The following is a 17,530-nucleotide window of genomic DNA, read 5'->3' on the forward strand; positions in this document are numbered from 1 at the left end:
AACCCCAGAGGCAAACATCACCATTCTCAACAACTGGGGAGTCAACCAAGCACACATGATCTGATCTCTGTTTCACTGGGGTCCATGAAAGGCACACGTTAGTACATTTCAAAAGTATGAATGTGTAACATGTATCTAAATTAAGTATAATTTTTAGTGAACCCTATGCAACTCTAGGGGGCTAAATACCACATCCTGACACCAAGAAGACAAGAAGGAAGTAGGAGAAAAGTCTTACTCACTTGGTATGGAAAACAAAAAAGTGGCAGTAAAATTAATAAAATAGTTTAAGGCAGAAGTAGAATTATACCACAAATATCAGAGCAAGTACATCAGAAGACATTTTTCTACCAAAGACGTTACTGTAGCATTTCCTCTCTGAGTGGGTTGTTGGGAACTCCACTTCACAGGCAAAACCAATGAAATAAATGCTTTCCCTGTGGAACGCAGGGAACGAAGAGTCCCTCAGATCTACAAACCATCAGCTAAGTGGATGCAAATGTGTTTACAGCCTTCCTTCTTTGAAGCTACAATATTATGAAATGCTTACAGAGTTAGGCCCCATTATAAAAATTCACTCCTTTGAAGAAGAAGAGAATTAAAGACGACCACTGCAGTGATAGGACACAGTGAGTTTCCCAAGATCAAAGTCTTGGGAAACTCATGGTTGGATCAAATGGGTTTGACCAAAGATCTTTTACAATTTTGCAAGAACTATAAGACTATTAGCCTCCCAAGAATTCTCATTTTGGAAAGCGTGTTTTCATCATTGGACCTTTTCTATGATGTTCATAGTTTCGTGATTATAGTCATAACATGTGACAGAGGGCTTTGCCCAAATGACACCAAAGAATGTAGGAAAAACAAGAGTTGGCTCACTGTGGTAATCGTGCTGCTGATTCCTTTAAAACTTCACCTCTTTAAAAATCTTTAAATAGCTTTTTTACCTAGACGAGTGACTGATACTGGGTAGAATTAGCCCTCCCCCCTGCAAAAAAAGAAAAAAATTCCTATAAACTTTCTATTTTTCTTCTCCAGGAATCATGGTCCATAAAGACAAACCAGCACTCAGCAAAGAAAAAGATGAGCTAAAATTCAATCCAATGGTGAAAGCAGCAACACTGCCCGTGGAGGGCCAAATCTACGGAAGGCTCCTATTGCATGAATCTCAAATCCTTGTTTCTATTCCACCTAAGTCTTCTCAAAAACAAAACCAAAACAGAGGAAGGAAATTCTCGTCGAGAAAATACACTTTTCAAACAATGAATAGTCTTTCCATTTTCAATGTAAGGAGTTACTGTTTTTCCAGGGGACTGAAGGAAAACATGGAAGAAAAAGCAAGGCCCTTGGACTCCTGTAGGTGTTAAAATAGTCTCACCCAATCTTTGTGGTGGGGGAAGGGCAGAGATGGCAATTACCATCTGGGAGGCAGGGCGATGTCTCCATAATGACAAAAATGCTGGCTAAGGTGACCATGGTTAGCTAGATAAAGGCGAGTCACACCAGTATTCAGAGTAAAACACTTAAAATAAAGCAAGCCCACGTTAGCAATTCCTCATTAGTAATTTTCCCCAGTGCCAAAGTACTCCTTGCAGAATTTCATGTTTTGAGAAATTCTGCACTTACAATAATTTTCCAACGTTTAAGACATACAACGTGTAAGCCAAGTGGAATGTCTGATCCTAGTATAAGATAACCAGTATTAATAGTTTTACACTGTTTAATTCTAGGCAAAGACAAAGGAATATAATATCCTGATTAAGCTGTGTAAATTCCTGATGGATAAATATTAGGTTTCCATTTGTTTTTCTGGGATCCTGAAAATACATCTTGGACTTTTACTGCTATAATGGAACTCAAGGAATTCTGGAATGGGTGCAGACTTCTGCTTCCTTGGCACCTCTCACGTCTGTGTCCACCTCACCAGCACCATATCAGGCCCTCCTCATCTCCTGTTCTGTAATGAATTCCTTCTTAACGAGTCTCCCTGACTCTGCTCTTGTGCCTTGCACTGGCCAGAGTGATTTGCCTACTGCTCCAGTCCCCTAGTGTCACATTCCAGAGTCCCCCGCCCTTCAGGGTAAAGGTCAAACTCTTCAGGCAGCAGCCCCAGAGCCCCGCCCAAGTCTGACCCCTGCCCTGCTCTCCAGCCTCCACACCCTACACACTCTGTCCTTCAGAATCACCACACTGCCTCACATGCCATGACGTTTTGCCATATTTGCTCAGGACGCCTTTTCCCTACTGTGTCCACCCAGAGAACCCCTGTATATCGTATAGATATTTGCCCTGACACAGCCAGAAAATTAAGTAGTTACCTCAGGAGAGAGATCAGAGCAGATTTCCCTTTTCACTGTATGGAACACATTGTTATAAGATAAGGATCCAAGGTCATCCACTTTAAGAAACTTCACCCTTCTTTCTCTCCACCGGACATTATTAATAGCATATTTTTAATGTACTATAAAACCTATCACACTGCATTACATTTATGAGGTTTTAAGTCTGAACCATAAGTTCCCTGAGGGCAAGGATCACAACTGACGCATCTCATTATTTTTCAAACCCAACACAGTACCTGGAACGCAAAAGGTGCTCCACAGATGTTTGTTTAATAAACCAGTGAAGTCTCAGAGGATCTGAACCGATCCCTTCATTGTTTCCCTTCATGGTCTGAGAGACTCACTTGGGCTCTCTGGGCCCTATTCTCCCCCGCTTAGAAAACAAATGCCTGACTCAAGGTTTTTGTGGGGATCCAATGAGACGACCCATCAGGAAGCACTTCCTAAGCTCCAAAGGTAAAACACCAGCCTCCTCCTTCCTTATAATTATGAGGTGTTATGAGGTGTGCTGAGGAAGGATAGGAGGTACAGCAGCACACGGCGGGGGGCGGGGGAGAAGGCAGCTGCATGGAGGATAGGCAGTATGACAGGGAAAAATGCAGGATGGAGTCCCAGCGAAGCTAAAGAAGAAGGACACAGGGTCCTGTCCCATCCATTCCACCTTCAAACGCCATTTCCAATCCAGCCACTTCTGTCCTCTGCCCTGCCACTCCCCGTGTGCCAGCCTCATCTTTTCTTGCTCCCATTGCTTCTGCAGCCCCTTCTGGTCTTCCTGCTTCGACTCTGGCCCTCCAACCTGCTCTCCGCAGATCTTTCATTGACATAAATCCACTTGTATCACCTCCTCGCTTAGAAACATTTAAGAGAGTCCTGCTGTACTGGGAACGAAGCTAGGCCCACAGACTCCATGGCCCTGCACACTCTGGCCCCCAAGTCCTCTCCACCTGGATTTTAGGCGGCCCCCTCCCCTTGCTCATCACACTCCCGCTGGAGTACATGTTGTCTGTGCTCAGAACCTTCCAGGCCAAGATGCTTGCTGCCTCCAGACTCTGCACACACCGTTCCCTCTGCCCAAAACACTCTTACCTTGGTTTCCCCTCTTACATTAGGGACCTTCGCAAATATCGTCTCCTTGAGAGGTCTTCCTACCACTGAAGTCAGTCCTCTGTTCTTTCCTCACACTGGACCCTGCTCATTTCCCCTCCACCACCAATAACCGCCTGTATACTTCTGTTCGTTGACTTGCTATTTCTCTCATAGAACGCTACAGGAAAAGTTGACTTTCTTCACCATTTTTTCTCCACTTGGCAAGAATATACGTAAAGCATCTATAAGAGTACCTGGCAGGGTAGGCATTCTGTACGTGTCTGTTATTATTATTATTTCTGATATTATCATTCCAGCAATCACGAGTTCCAGAGGACGCACCTGACTCGGTGTCCAGCTGACTGGTAGAAGGTCACGGAACACTGGAACACCGATCAGCTCAGTCAACAAAGGAACAGCTGAGGATGCTCAAGGGCCTGCAGCCCGGTGGCTTCCTGGAGGCAGGATGGTCCCTCTGCTCAGCAGGCCCTTGCTCCCAGCGCCTCCTGGCAGGCGCCCCACCCACACCCACGCCATCATCTCCCACAGACACAGCCAGGCGTCTCCCAAGGCTCCTGAGATGCGAGGAGAAGCTGCTGCCAGCTCCTAGAGTGTGAGAACAGTGGAAATCTTTCAGCTCCGATGGGCAGATTTCAAAGCCCGTTTCTAAAAATGGCCGTTAATAGGGTTTGGTTTTGTTTTTTCCACATCATCTATATCTGTGCCTGTTTTATCAGGTGGCAACAGCATTGCTATTCACTGTCCTGTGACCTGAAGAGATCTTCTAGTCAAAACAAATAATCAAGGGGTGGAAAAGACCAAAAATAAAAGAGGTAAGAAGGGAGAGCACGACGTGAGGGGTAAGCATTCTGTCAAATGCTTTATCTTCATGATGGTGTTACTGCAGAGGAAAACACAATACCTGAAGTGAAGGTGGTGGGAGTCAGGAGCAGGTCTGCTCTTCAGAAACGGACCCCCGAGGGGTGACAGCAGAAGCTGCACCAGCACATGGTCAGATGAGCAACATATGACAATGTCAATATTTAAGGATCTCCTTTTCGTGGGGAGACTCAAAGGCACTCCACGTAAGTTGGTGACGCTATTTTCGGAGGGCAAGCAAAGTGCTACCATTCAAAGCAGCAGGTCTCAGGGACACAGACACCATCCAAGAAGGCCAGGGTCCCCCCTCAACTCACTTCCTAGGCAGGTTGTCTGGGTCTCTGAAACCCTCCCTGTAAAATCGTGGTATGTGTTGGGATATCGTCTGTTCCAAGACGGAGGGCTGGACAAGGTGATTTGTTAATAGTCTTTGGAGGAATGCTCATCCTGATTCTAACAGAGGGAGGATCCTCATTTAAAATATTTTTAATGCCAGTATTTATTAATCACCCACAACCAAGTGTATGGAGACGGCAGGACTCGCTTAGGCTCCCCACCCCGTCTGGCCGCTAGCTCGGTGAAGTGTGCCATGCCCGATTTAGCTGGATTTGAAGCAACGTTTCAACTTTTATGTTAAACTGCCAGAGCTGACATGCTCTTGTCTTGCTGTCTTGATACCATAATCTCAGGAGACTGAGAGTGCTATAGTGACAGACAGAAAGACAGAGACATGTTACAAAGACAGATTGGCAGATAAACAGATGAGCTAAATTTGGATTTGTTTTTCAGAGTCAGTTTTTAAAACCTTAGTTAGGAAGTGCCAAAATATTGGGACAAAGTCCCAGGATCCCTGCAGGGTATGATGGTGGCCACTCCCTTCGACCCTAGTTTCAACTTTCAGAAGTACCAGCTCTTCAAATGGCCCTTGAGTTTTCTGCTGCTACAGACATTTTTACCCAAGTTTCTTTCAGACAAATATCTAGAACATCCAGCTTAAGCTCCATCAAGTACAGAGAAATTACTGTGTCTCCACCCAATGTGCCTCTTCCTTGACTCATTCCTCTCTTAGCAAACCTCTGCCAAAATCAGAAGTATCCATGCAGACGTAAGATGAGTTTGGATCTCTTGCTCCTCCCTTCTCTTTGGGACTAGATGCTCTAAGAGGGCAGGTCCACACCCTACCGGGTAATGCCTTGTGTTCAGAATGGAGCAGAAGCTTCAGAGACATGGGTTGACTGAGAACTAACCAAGCACTTACAATATGCTTGACATACATTATTTCATTTAAACATTAGAGCACCCTTGCGAGATAGGTATATTTTGTTACCCTCCCCATTCCCGGATGAGAAACTGAGACTCAGAGAAATGAAATGGCCTTTCCAAGGTCCCAGATCTAGTGAATGAGAGCTGGGGCTGGAACCTTGGGTTTTTCTGGATCCCAGCCCCTCAGTGGTAGCCTGTGTGCTCTGCTGCATAACACCTAGTCACAGGCCATGGCCCTGGGAGGCCACACGCAATTGATTTGAGCTATGTTCCTTCAACCTCCAAACTAACCTCCTGTTAGTTCAGCAGGCCTAAATCTAGTGTCTTTAAAGGACTAGAATAAAGAATCTCATCATAAGGGTTCTGTCCCTTAGATGACATACATCAGGCAGGCCATCAGAACAGGAGATTCTCTTAAAGCAGTAGATTCCCAAAACTTCTATGATCAGAAAAAATATTTCCCTTCACTTTCAAAATCCTCAAACTCCCATGGAGCATCAAAATATAATTTATATTGTCACCATCTTTTTAGAAGAGGTGGCCAATGGGGTTGTATATTATCCATCTTCGCCATAGTGGTTTCCGATCTGTCCAGCGGGAAGGGGAAAGGGATTCGTGTAACTAATTGTTATTGAAGGTACACTATGAAGAAGCCATTGTGGCTGGCCATGGCAATGCCTCAGACGTGACCCTGGCTCTGAAGATGACATCGAGATGGAGACAGTCATGCACACTGTGACGGTAGACTGAGACCAAATGTGGGAGAGAGCCGTGACTACATAAGCTAAATGCCGAAGGAATGGAAGGAATGAATGAGTCACTTCCATGTGGCGCATCAAGGACAGTGGAGTGGCAGAGGTGGCCCCAGAGAGCAAGAGTACCTATGCACCTCCCATTACACAGACCTTCTGAATTGGACTTCCTGCGTCCTAACTGGTTCCACCGTCACCCTGTTTACACTATAGGTTCCTTGAAGGCCAAAGAAGGGTTGTATTCCCCACTGGGTTTCCACTGCCTAAAAAAGAACAGATATGGAGCCAATGTTGACTGAATAGCTTTGATAAACAAAGGAGTCTTAGGAGAATTACACACGTTTAAAGGGTGAAGAGAAGACATCCAGTGATCCTTGAAGTTCTCTCCAATTCCCGGAGTCTGATCTAACAGTGCCGGTGGAAGGGCTAACAGTCCGTCAGAGGCCCATGACAGGGACTGGCCCAGAGCATCAGACTCCCTGTGCCGGTCTCAAGTGATAGGGCACTTGGAGCCCGGAAGTGGCTGCGCATCAGAGTGGGGGAGGATGTGGACCTACAACCACGTGGCCTGGGTTCAAGACACAGCTCTGCCACTAGGATCTTGGGCAAGTTAGGTAACCTAGCCAACCTCCTTGGGCCTCAATTTCCTCATCTGGAATATAAGAGCATACATCACAACACTGAGGTATTATATGAAATGAGTTAATGCATAGAAACTGTTTAGAACAATTCTGGGCACATTGCATGTCCTAAAAAAATGCCATCTCCTATCATTATTCCTTAAATTCCCTCCACAAGACATTCCTCTAGGGAAGGAAATTTGGTACAGAAGGAATCTGGCTTGGAAAACTCACCGCGTCCTTCAGAAACCAGAGAAAGAGGGAATAGAGACTGTCTACTGTGAGTGGAGACCCAGCTGCTCTTCAGACATGAAGGCCCTCGGCTTCCTTTCTCTCTCTCTCTCTCTTTTTTTCTAAAGATTTTATTTATTTATTTGACAGACAGAGATCACAAGTAGGCAGAGAGGCAGACAGAAAGAGAGAGAGGAGGAAGCAGGCTCCCTGCGGAGCAGAGAGCCCGAAGCGGGGCTCAATCCCAGGACCCTGGGATCATGACCTGAGCCCAAGGCAGAGGTTTTAACCCACTGAGCCACCCAGGCGCCCCTCGGCTTCCTTTCTCTTATTGGGAAAGTCATGGGACACCTCAGGAGCTCAGGAGGGATACGAACTCATGCAGATGGTAGCACCCTCCTTCTGTTTTCCAAAAGACCAAAGCAAAAAGGACCCAAAGGAACTACCAGAGTCTGCCCCCTCCAGAGTTCCCCACCTCCGGGGAGTATGTTTCAGGATTAAGTGTGCTCTGGGCATCATGTAGCTCTACTTTCCAACAGTGGTGCAGAATCCAGACAAAATGCTTTTAAAAAGTAATATTCTCAAGTTGCTAATCGTTCAATTCAATTCTTTAGCCCCTCCAGGTTTCAATAAAACTTTTAAAAGCAAATGCAGCTTTGATTTTCTCTTTTCAAGTTTCTCAAAGCTGACGATCTTTCCATCAAAAAATCCGTCTCCTCAAATGACTGGGTATATTCTACTCCTTACTGAGTCCTTTTGGTCAGCGCCGTGTTGTAAGCAGGCTGCCAGGCAACCATTTGGGTACAGAATGAAGGCATGCTTTTAACCACTAACCTCAGCACCCCAACAGGAGGGTATCCCTCAGATTTTCATCGCACCATCATAGAGCATCTTTTGTGCTCTGCATCAGACGGGCAGTCAAACTCCACCCCAAAGGATTTCCCAATGTACTTTCTACACATCAAAGTGAGGTTCTGGAAGCGGACTATAGTCCATGTCTTTGCAAACAGAAGTGCCGCACATGAGTGATCCCCTTGTAGGGGCCCTATGAATGAAAGGCCTTTTTCTCCCCTCTCACTACAAAACTGGCATTTGGAAAGAAGAGGGTAGATGATAAACCTTTGGTAGAAATGACAAAAATGCCAAGTAAAATAAAGCCATAGCCCTAGAGCTTAGAAAGGTCCAAGAGAAGCTGGAAAAAGGGAGACTGGGGATGAGCCCGAAAAAGCATCTACAGACACTGCACCTTGACAGCCTGGAGTTAGACTGGCCGAGAGGCCAGCTGGCCCAAGTCTGAGCCAGAACACACGTATTTCTGTATGGCATGTGCCCTCCAGCGTCACTATTTCCATGATCTAGATTTTGCTGTTTACAATCATTTTTAGAACAGGTGGCAGGGTCTGTGTTAACATTTTATTACATGAAAATAAATATACTGCCTCAAGACAATAACTAATGGTATGCAGGCAAAGCTTGAAATAAGACTATTTTGTGGGGTTTCCACGGAATACAAATGTCACCGGAGTGAGATGCATGAACTTCCAAAAGTTGGCCTGAACGTTATTTACTTAGCCCTCGAGATCTACAATCCAGATAAAGGTGACCCTGGGCATATCAACTCTGCAAAGGGGGGCCCTGGGGAAGAACAGTTACCAGGGTGAAAGACAGGGGCTTTGGTGAAAAGGGAGGTGAAGGGAAGGGATGAGAGGAAGAAGGCTCAGCAGATGTGTCTCTGAATGATTCACTCATCCAATAACTGTTTACCTGGCATGGGCCAGGCACTGTCCTGAGTGCCTCGGATACATCAATGAACAAATAAGACAAGAATGCCTGCCCAAACGGAGCTTACATCGTAGTGAGGAAATGCAAACAATAAACAGGAGGTATATTCGGTAAGGCAATTAAATAATACATTAGGAAGTATCAAAAACCTCCACATTAAGGAGGGACAAGAAAAGTGCACGACATTCACAAGTACATCTGGTGGGGCAGAGTGGGTCTCACTGAGAAAGGGAAATGCCTTGATGAAAGTGAGGGAGTTAACATGTGGCTATTGAGGGGACATGTGTTCAAGGAAGGGGGAACAGCCAGTGCAAAGACTTGAGGCAGAAGCATGTTGAGAGTGTGTGAGGAACAGCAAGGAGGCCAGCTGGCAGCAAGTGAGGCTGAGCAGCAGCAGACGAGGTCAGAGGGGGTCCAATGAGGCAAGCTGTTCTAAGGACTCTGACTGTGGGGTTTGAGTAGAAGAGTGACATGGTCAAACAGTTTTAAAAGGATCATGCAGGTTGCTGTGCACAGAGTAAACAAGAGGAGCTAAGGGAGAAGCAAGGACAGCAGCAAGGAGGCCCCTGCAGTTACCCAGCCAAGAAACGTCGGCGGCTTAGGTCAGGGTGGGAGCCATAGTGAGCGGGGGCTGGATTACAGACCTCGTCCAAAAATAGAGTGAAAGAACTCTTTGGAGGACTGGATTTGGGGTCTGAAGAAAAGAGAGTGGTTAAGGATGTGTGCCAGGTTTTAACCTCCTAAGATGTGGTTATGAGAATCAGAAGGAAGATGATGGGAAGGTGGTAGATCAATGAGCAGGCTCCTGAAAAATCTAGACATGAGATGATGAAGGGATGGACAGGGCTGGTGGTAGCAGGGATGGAGAGAAATGGATAGATTTTAAAGTTTGAGGTAAAGTTGACAGTAAAAACGTTAAAAGTTTCAGAGAAACATTTTGTGGCAGTTTCGCCAATATCCTTAATAGTGTAGAAATGTTAGCTGCACATACAGACCCCTGGCTATAGACTGCATTTCCCGGGTTCTCTTGCAGCTAGCTGTAGCCTATGACCAAGTTCTGGCTAGCTGAGTGTGAGTGAAAATGACAACTGCAATGTTCAGATTGTGCCCTCAAGAGGCATTTCCCCTTCCCTCTGGTTTCCGTGTGGAATCGTTGGCAGAGGCTAGGGCAGCCATCTTGGACCACAGAACGTAGCAACACACACAGCAACAACGTGAAGCCACACACTGACCTGCAGTTGTCTACCCAGGCTTGTTGATAAGAGAAACACACTTCTATCTCGTTTAAGTCTCTGTATTGGAGTTTGCTCCTTACAGCTGCCTGAACTTTGGCCAAACTAATACAGGTTCCATTAGCCACTCCAAGCACAAAGCTCTGACACCAAATGCCATCAGTCCCATGAAGTCAGAACAGTAGTCAACAAGGTAGGATTTAATTTCAACCTGCCTCTGCTTGTTTGTTCTTAAAATACTGGAACAATATTTGAGCCTCAACACCCTGAGTCACGGTACAAGAGGCGCCAGTGTAGAATGAACGGATACATCATGGAAACAGTGTTGACTTAAGAACCTACTGCTTCAAATCACATGGTTGAACTCAGTGTCAATTGATGTAGTAGGCCACTCTGATCTCAGTGGTAAAAGAGTATGAGGTTACATGGCAAAAATGATGGATACAGGATGGATAAAACACTGGGACCATCGCTGCAATCACTCACAAACTGAGAAGAGCTTTTCTGTAATCTTAAGCTTAAAAATGAATTATTAAACTTTTTAGCTATTGAAAAAAAAAAAGAATCCCTGCTTCTCTGTTAGTTAGGGGGGCCCAATTCAACATCCTGCCCGAAGCACGGGTCTCACGAAGGTACATTATGCTGTCTGCTTTGGGGACAGAAAGCAGCATCCCCAATAAACTGCTCAATCTCCATACCCCCAGCCACCATCCCCTGACAGATCGATGAGCCAAGTGTGGGACAGATTCCCCTCATGCAAAGGAGGAAGGTCAAGTTCTAAGCTGGCACCAGATGTGCTGTGTGAGAATCTAATGACTCACCACTGTGTACAGAAGATGGAGCTGAAACCCGTGCCACCTCAGACGTGCAGCCAATGCCGCGGCGCTGGCCACTGGACCTCCACACGTTCAGTGACCTCCAGGCGCCAGGTCCTTGTAGGAAGGTGGTCACCTACAGGGCCCTGCAGCTTGGAGGCCCACGCAGACGCGTGATCACAGTGATCTGAGCACTCTTCTCGCTCATTCTTTCCCTGCGTATCAAGCCCAAGAGGAAAAACTGCCAAGAAGTAGGTGGTGGGTGATGGAAGGCAAAAATCCATCATTGGCTTGTGGGTCAAAGGGGGAGGTTGATGTGCTCTGGGAAATAACAGGCTTGTGCAGTGAAATATCCTTAAGTGTGGGGAAATAAGAGCCAAGGAGGTGGGCGCCTGGGTGGCTCAGTGGGTTAAGCCGCTGCCTTCGGCTCAGGTCATGATCTCAGGGTCCTGGGATCGAGTCCCGCATCGGGCTCTCTGCTCAGCAGCGAGCCTGCTTCCCTCTCTCTCTCTCTGCCTGCCTGTCTACTTGTGATCTCTCTCTGTCAAATAAATAAATAAAAATCAAAAAAAAAAAAAAAAAAAAAGAGCCAAGGAGGTATTTTTCCTCCAAACAGGCCATTGGTAGGCATTTTTCTAGACAATGAGGGCATCAGGCTAACTGTAGAGTAGTGGCAGTAAGATTAATAATGTTGGGAGCAAAGGGGTCATGACTTGATTGAGGTCATTTCAAGAGCAAATATTCATCAAGCATCTCAAGTCAGACATAGAGAATATCATGTGTCAGACAGAGTCCGTCCGCAGGGTGCCCAGGGCCCAGTGTGGAAAACACACCAACCAGCCCTTATGACAGGTGCTCAGGGCCAAAAGGAAATAAACACAGAGCAATGAGACAAGTGGGGCTGGTGGTGGAGGGGCTCAAATCTTGTTTTGGAGCAGGGAATAGGACAGCCCTTCCCAAGAGAGGCTATAGGTAAGTTGAGCCCAGAAATGGTTTGAAGGCCCATTTGCTACCTGAACAGAATGGGGATGATACCGCCTATGACAATGAAATGGAGTTCATTGTTGCCTATTTAATGTGAGTAAAATATGACTGATATCTTGTAATACAGAATGAAAGCTCTGTTCTGTTGCCCTGTCAACATGGGTAATAGAAGAGGTCCGGGTCAAATCTGAGATGAATGGTAGGAGTGAAAAAGGAAATAAAAATTGATGTACCAGTGCATTTGTATGACTTAGAAAACACAGACTCCTGCAGGGAACTCAGAATCATCTAGTTCCAACCCTGTCATTATTAGGAATCCGTCTAAATCAGCCAAAGCAGATGTACATGGGAAATGTCATCGCTGTTCGCTGGCCTGAAAATCAGGAGGCGGGCTGCTTCTGCCCACTTCGGCAACCAATGACAGTCTCTGTGGGGTTACTTGACTTTCTCAGTCTGTTCCCTCATCTGAAACTGACGTGTTGAATGAGAACGATGATGTTCAAAAGCTTTTTTTTTTTTAAAAACAAAAATCCACAGTGAAAATCGGCATTTCGCACGGTGACTTAATACTCTTTTTTATTATGTTTAATGCATTTGCTGTTTTAAAATTCTATTCCAACCCACTTTTAGAAAAATTAAAATGCTGGTGAGACCTATTAAGCTAACTTCATGTCCCACAATTTGTGACCCATAATCTGAAAACTTCCAGACTAGTTCTTCTCTCCAGCACCCCCAGCCCCGGCTCTGGGAAGTGTCCACATCATCATCTGATATCTCACTACAGTTTTCAAAATGATTTCCCAGGCATCTCCCATGATCCTTACAACAGTGGTGTGACAAGGGCAGAGGGGTCCCTGAGCCTCTCAGGGATCTCACAGTGAGATTATGGCAGAGCAGGAACCAGACCCATTCATTACAGAACAGCGGTGGTGCTTGGTCTATTTAGCAGCTGTTCTTCTGGAGAATTCCATCTCCTGACAATGCTCTGCCTTCAAGCTTCTTAAATGTCTCTCCTGATCTATCTAAAGCCCAGATGTCCATTGAGAGATGAATGGCTAAAAAAGATGTGGTGTGTATACACACACACACACACACACACACACACACACACACACTGGAATATTGCTCAGCCATCAAAAAGAATGAAATCTTGCCATTTGCAATGAAGCGGATGGAACTAGAGGCTATTATGCTAAGCAAAATAAGTCAGAGAAAGACAAATACCATATGATTTCACTCGTATGCAGAATTTAAGAAACAAAACACATGAACACAGGGGAAGGGAAGAAAAAATAAAATAAGATAAAAACAGAGAGGGAGGCAAACCAAAAGAGACTCTTAACTCTAGGGAACAAACTGAAGATTGCTGGAGGGCAGGTGGGTGGGAGGATGGGGTAACTGGGTGACGGGCATTAAGGAGGGCACTTGACGGAATTAGCACTGGGCATTCGTATGCAACTGATGAATCATTAAATTCTACCCCCTGAAATTAATAATATAGTATATGTTAAATAAATTGAATTTAAATTTAAAAAATTTTTAAGCATGCAATCGAAGAATACTCATAATGTGGGATGCAAATCTAGTGAACACATACACTTTACATCCCTGTGACTTACTTACTTTGTAACTGGAAGTCTGCACCTCTTAATCTCCTTCACCTATTCCACCCATCCCCCCACCTCCCTCGCCTCCTGCAACAACCACACCTGACACTAATACACTGTATGTCAACTATACATCAATTTAAAAAAAAATAGTTAAAGATAAAAATTAAAAAGAATCTAGTAAACACACTGCAAGAATGTAATGCTAATATTCATGTTCATGGCCTTGCTAGATCTTTCAGGACCTATTCTGTGCCACCACAGATGCATGAAACTCAGCCCCTGCCCTGGAGGCGCTCACAACCTAGCGGAAAAAAAATCCACCCACAGACCCGCCCTCTAAGTGCAGTTCCCAGCCAAGCTGCCATTCTCTTATGTTCTCAGCGATAACCTCAGTTGTTCTGTTTAACGCAGCAGGTCTCCCCAGCAGGCTGATGGAAAGAGCCCACTCTCTCCGAGTGCTGTAGGTCAGGGGAACAGCAAGAGGGACGCTCCAGAGGGAAGTGAGGGGCGTCCTCAGCAGCTCCCTGCCCTGCTTCTCCTTCCACTGCTCCTCCTCCAGCCCTCTGCATCACCCCAGATACCCGCCTCACCCCAGACCAGCATCAACGGACTTCAGGGACATACAAAAATTTTGGAACATTACAAAAGGGTCCAATCCCCTAGATTTATGGACCACGTCCCACTTTTACTATTTAGGAGGGGAGAAAATTATATTAAGGACAAGGGAAGAGTGCTTTTAAGGAGCCCCAAACTTAGGGCTAAAAAAGAAGACGGTCAAGCCCTTTCTTTATTTTTTTAAACTAGTCCCAAAGCAGTAAGTGCTGATTGATAATATGCCAGTACTTCTAAGGCAAGTATTATCAAAACCCCTGGAGTCTGTAGTGGGAATTTATTGTTTTGCTTTCCAGCACCAATCCCTTCTTTGTCTGATGACAGGACACAGATTTGCTGTGGAGGAATCACATCCTCTTACTCTAAACCAGTTGGAGTGGTCCTACCTTAAACTTTCTCTTTAATTCCAGGGGTGAGCCCTGACTGGTTTGAGAATAGGAAGGGAATTCAGTCAGAGTCAATGAGACAGAAGGACTCTTTCTCTGAGGCTTCAGAAAGTGCCCTCCTTTCGCAAAGAAAGTATCTTTCTGTCCTTGCACATTATAGTGTGAGAAAAGGAGATAGGAGATTATGCCAGCATTGAGGTGAAAGACTCCACTGGCTGAAGCCTGAGGACGAAGCTGACATTGAAGAAGCAGAACAGAGAGCCAGAGAGAACCCTTATCCTTAGAGACCCCATCTGCACTGCAGGGTCAAGCCTTGCCTGCAACCCTTTCTCTACATATTTAGTAAAAGAAGGTATTTTTTGGTCAAGCCAGTTTGCTACCAAAGCAATTACAATTCATAAGACACTTTAAATATCCCAAAGTAGTAGTATACAAAAGATTTACAGTCTTTTTGGGGGGACCAAGGAGTAGTAGCAATAAGTAGCAATAAGCAGAGGTTGAAAGATTCTTTTTTCCTTAGCTTCTTCTATTAATTCTGTAGAAAATGATTCTAATACTTAGCATCTGTATAATGTTATTTCTCAAAAAAACCTTTCCACATGTCTTTTCTCACTTGCATTTCACAATTCTGAGTCAAATAAATTATTAAAAATTTTATTTTGTAGTAATTACCTATTATCAAGCACTCTATATAGCTTAAAATAGAATTTCAAGTTTAGAAATTCATTTGATTGTCACAATAACCGGATGAGGTAGGAATGGTGGTTCTGTCATTATATCCATTTTAAGCAGGAGAAAGTTGAACTTGACTATCTACGTAAAAGTAGGTATTAAATGAGATGCCCAAGTTAATTTGAGGAGGTGTCGGGAGACAGACTTAAATCCGGGTCTCTTTGCTTCCAGGGTTTTAACTCCAGTAATACTAAACCCTACTCCCAGAATCTTAAGCACCACGCTCTGGATTCCAGTGGCAGGGCCAGAACTAACTAGCTGGTGACCTTGAGCTAGTTTTCTTTGTTTGTTTTCTCATCTATAAAAGGAGAGGTTTGAATTAGGATCTTTGATGCCCATTAAAGTCTAGAAGTTCTGTGATTCTAGCCTTCCTTTTCCCCCCAGCTCTCAAAAATAATCTTTTTCTTAGAATAACAGTTATAACCGTAGGGGACATTTGTTCTCTCTGGGTGTCAGGTACTATGCTAAGAACTCTGCCTCCATTTTCTCTCTAAATCTCACTACATGCCAGGGGCAACTGTCTCTCATTTACAGATAAGAAAACGTGCTTGACAGAGGCTAAATCAACTACCCGCGACCCACAGAATTAGTAAACCTCAGACGGAGCTCCGACCACAGGTCAGACTGGTCAGAGGACCTTAATCAGTCTTTATTGTTCTTGTGGAAGAAATGAGGCTCCCTGCATTACCGGTCACTGCTCTCCGCGCAGAAGAGCGGGGAGGGGAGGGAGCCAAACCGACAAACGCGAAGCCTCTGCATGACAAAAATGGAAAACCTCTGGAAGGGCGCCTGGGAAGATCCAGCCCAGACCCAGGGGGCGGGGCGCCCCTCCCACCCGCCACAGGACAGCGGCTAGGGCCACCCTACCCTCCGGGACCATTACCTTGTTGAGATGCGGGTTTCTGGTGACATCGTATCCGCGCTTCTTGAGGGGCACGGGGCGAGCAGGGCCGGGTTTGGAGTGGCAGCCGCGGGCGGGCGCGGAGGGCGTCCAGCGCGGGACGCCGCCGCAGGCCTGGCCCCGAAGGAGCGCCAGCCGCGCGCCCGTGCCCAGCGTGGCGCCCATGGTCCTTGCGCAGACCTGGCACCGGGGAGAAACCAAGGTCAGGGGTGCCTGATGGCCAACCAGGAGCCACGCGCGCTTCAGGGCACCGAGTCAGAGCCCGGGACGCCTCCTCGGGGAGAAGGCAGCGGGTCCTGAAGGGCGAAAGGCACCAGCCTCCGCCCCTCCTTGGCGGCCACCTGCGCGGCTCTCTCCGCTAGCTTGCGGTGCGCAGGCCTAGCCAAGCCCCCGCCAAAGCGAAAGCAAGCCCAGGAAGCAGATCCGGTGCGGGTGACCGCCCGCGCCCTCCCCCCGCCCCCACCCCGCGAGGAAGAGGCAACTGCGCGGCGAGGGGCCCCGAACCTCCAACGTCGCTCGGCGGCTCGCGGATCCTTCCTTCCCCAGCCCACCTGTCCTGCGCCCAGAGCCGGTGTCGCAGGCGGGGCGAGGCGCTGCGGTCCGATGTTATCCTCCTGCCAATGGCTGCACCGCACCCGCGGCCGCGAGAGCGCAGGGCTTATGCGTTCTGGAAAGAGAGGTCCCCAAACCTTTGTTCGCAGTGCGGGACTTCCCCTGAGGACGCGCGTGGGGCGCCTCATAACCCTGTGCACGTGCCTCCCCAGGGGCAAAATGAAGCTCAGAATGCCTCCTGATCGTCTCCATCTTGACAAGCTGAACGCACAGAGGGTGTTAGCATTTAGGGAGTAACATGCCCTCTACTCACTCACCTTTGCGGGAAGGCCCTGGTTTGGGGATTCAAAGCTGAAATCCTCAGACACCTACTGTTGCTTTGTACCGCACAGTACAATAGCCATTAGCCACATGTGGCTCTATAAATTTAAATAAATTACTTTAAATAGGATAAAATGTTAAAAATCCATTTCCTCAGTCACACCTAGCCTCATTTCACGTGCTCAAGAGTCCCTGGCTAGCAGCTTGGGATTGGATAGCACAGATACGGAACATTTACATCTTTGCGGGAAGTTCTATGGGACATCACTGATACAGGGTAATACAGTTACCAAAAGGGCTCCTGGGTACCCTGTGGAGCCCTGGCATGGATTGCTGTGGACAGACATGGACCTGAGGTTCATCTAGTCCTGAATTTAACTTTATACTTTGCCCACATAGTAGCCAGGAGATTCCTCTTAAAGCAAACATT

At 46.4% G+C, this 17,530-nt stretch overlaps 1 protein-coding gene across 2 annotated transcripts in view; it reads right to left on the reverse strand.

Moving 5' to 3' along the window:
- The window catches only part of ME3 (malic enzyme 3), a 217,150-nt gene extending 200,273 nt beyond the window's left edge, over positions 1-16,877 (reverse strand). Inside the window, exons 1-2 of one of the 2 annotated variants that reach the window (XM_046017562.1) lie at positions 16,779-16,877; positions 16,210-16,407 (exon numbers count right to left, since the gene is read on the reverse strand). In XM_046017562.1, coding sequence (XP_045873518.1) covers positions 16,210-16,392 — 183 coding nt within the window. In that variant the 5' untranslated portion in view covers positions 16,393-16,407; positions 16,779-16,877. Of the gene's footprint in view, positions 1-16,209; positions 16,408-16,731 lie in introns of both variants that reach the window. The other variant, XM_046017561.1, reaches the window with a different exon arrangement.
- Positions 16,878-17,530: the final 653 nt, after the last annotated feature.

Source organism: Meles meles, chromosome 8 (assembly GCF_922984935.1).
Source record: "Meles meles chromosome 8, mMelMel3.1 paternal haplotype, whole genome shotgun sequence".
Classification (NCBI taxonomy): domain Eukaryota; kingdom Metazoa; phylum Chordata; class Mammalia; order Carnivora; family Mustelidae; genus Meles; species Meles meles.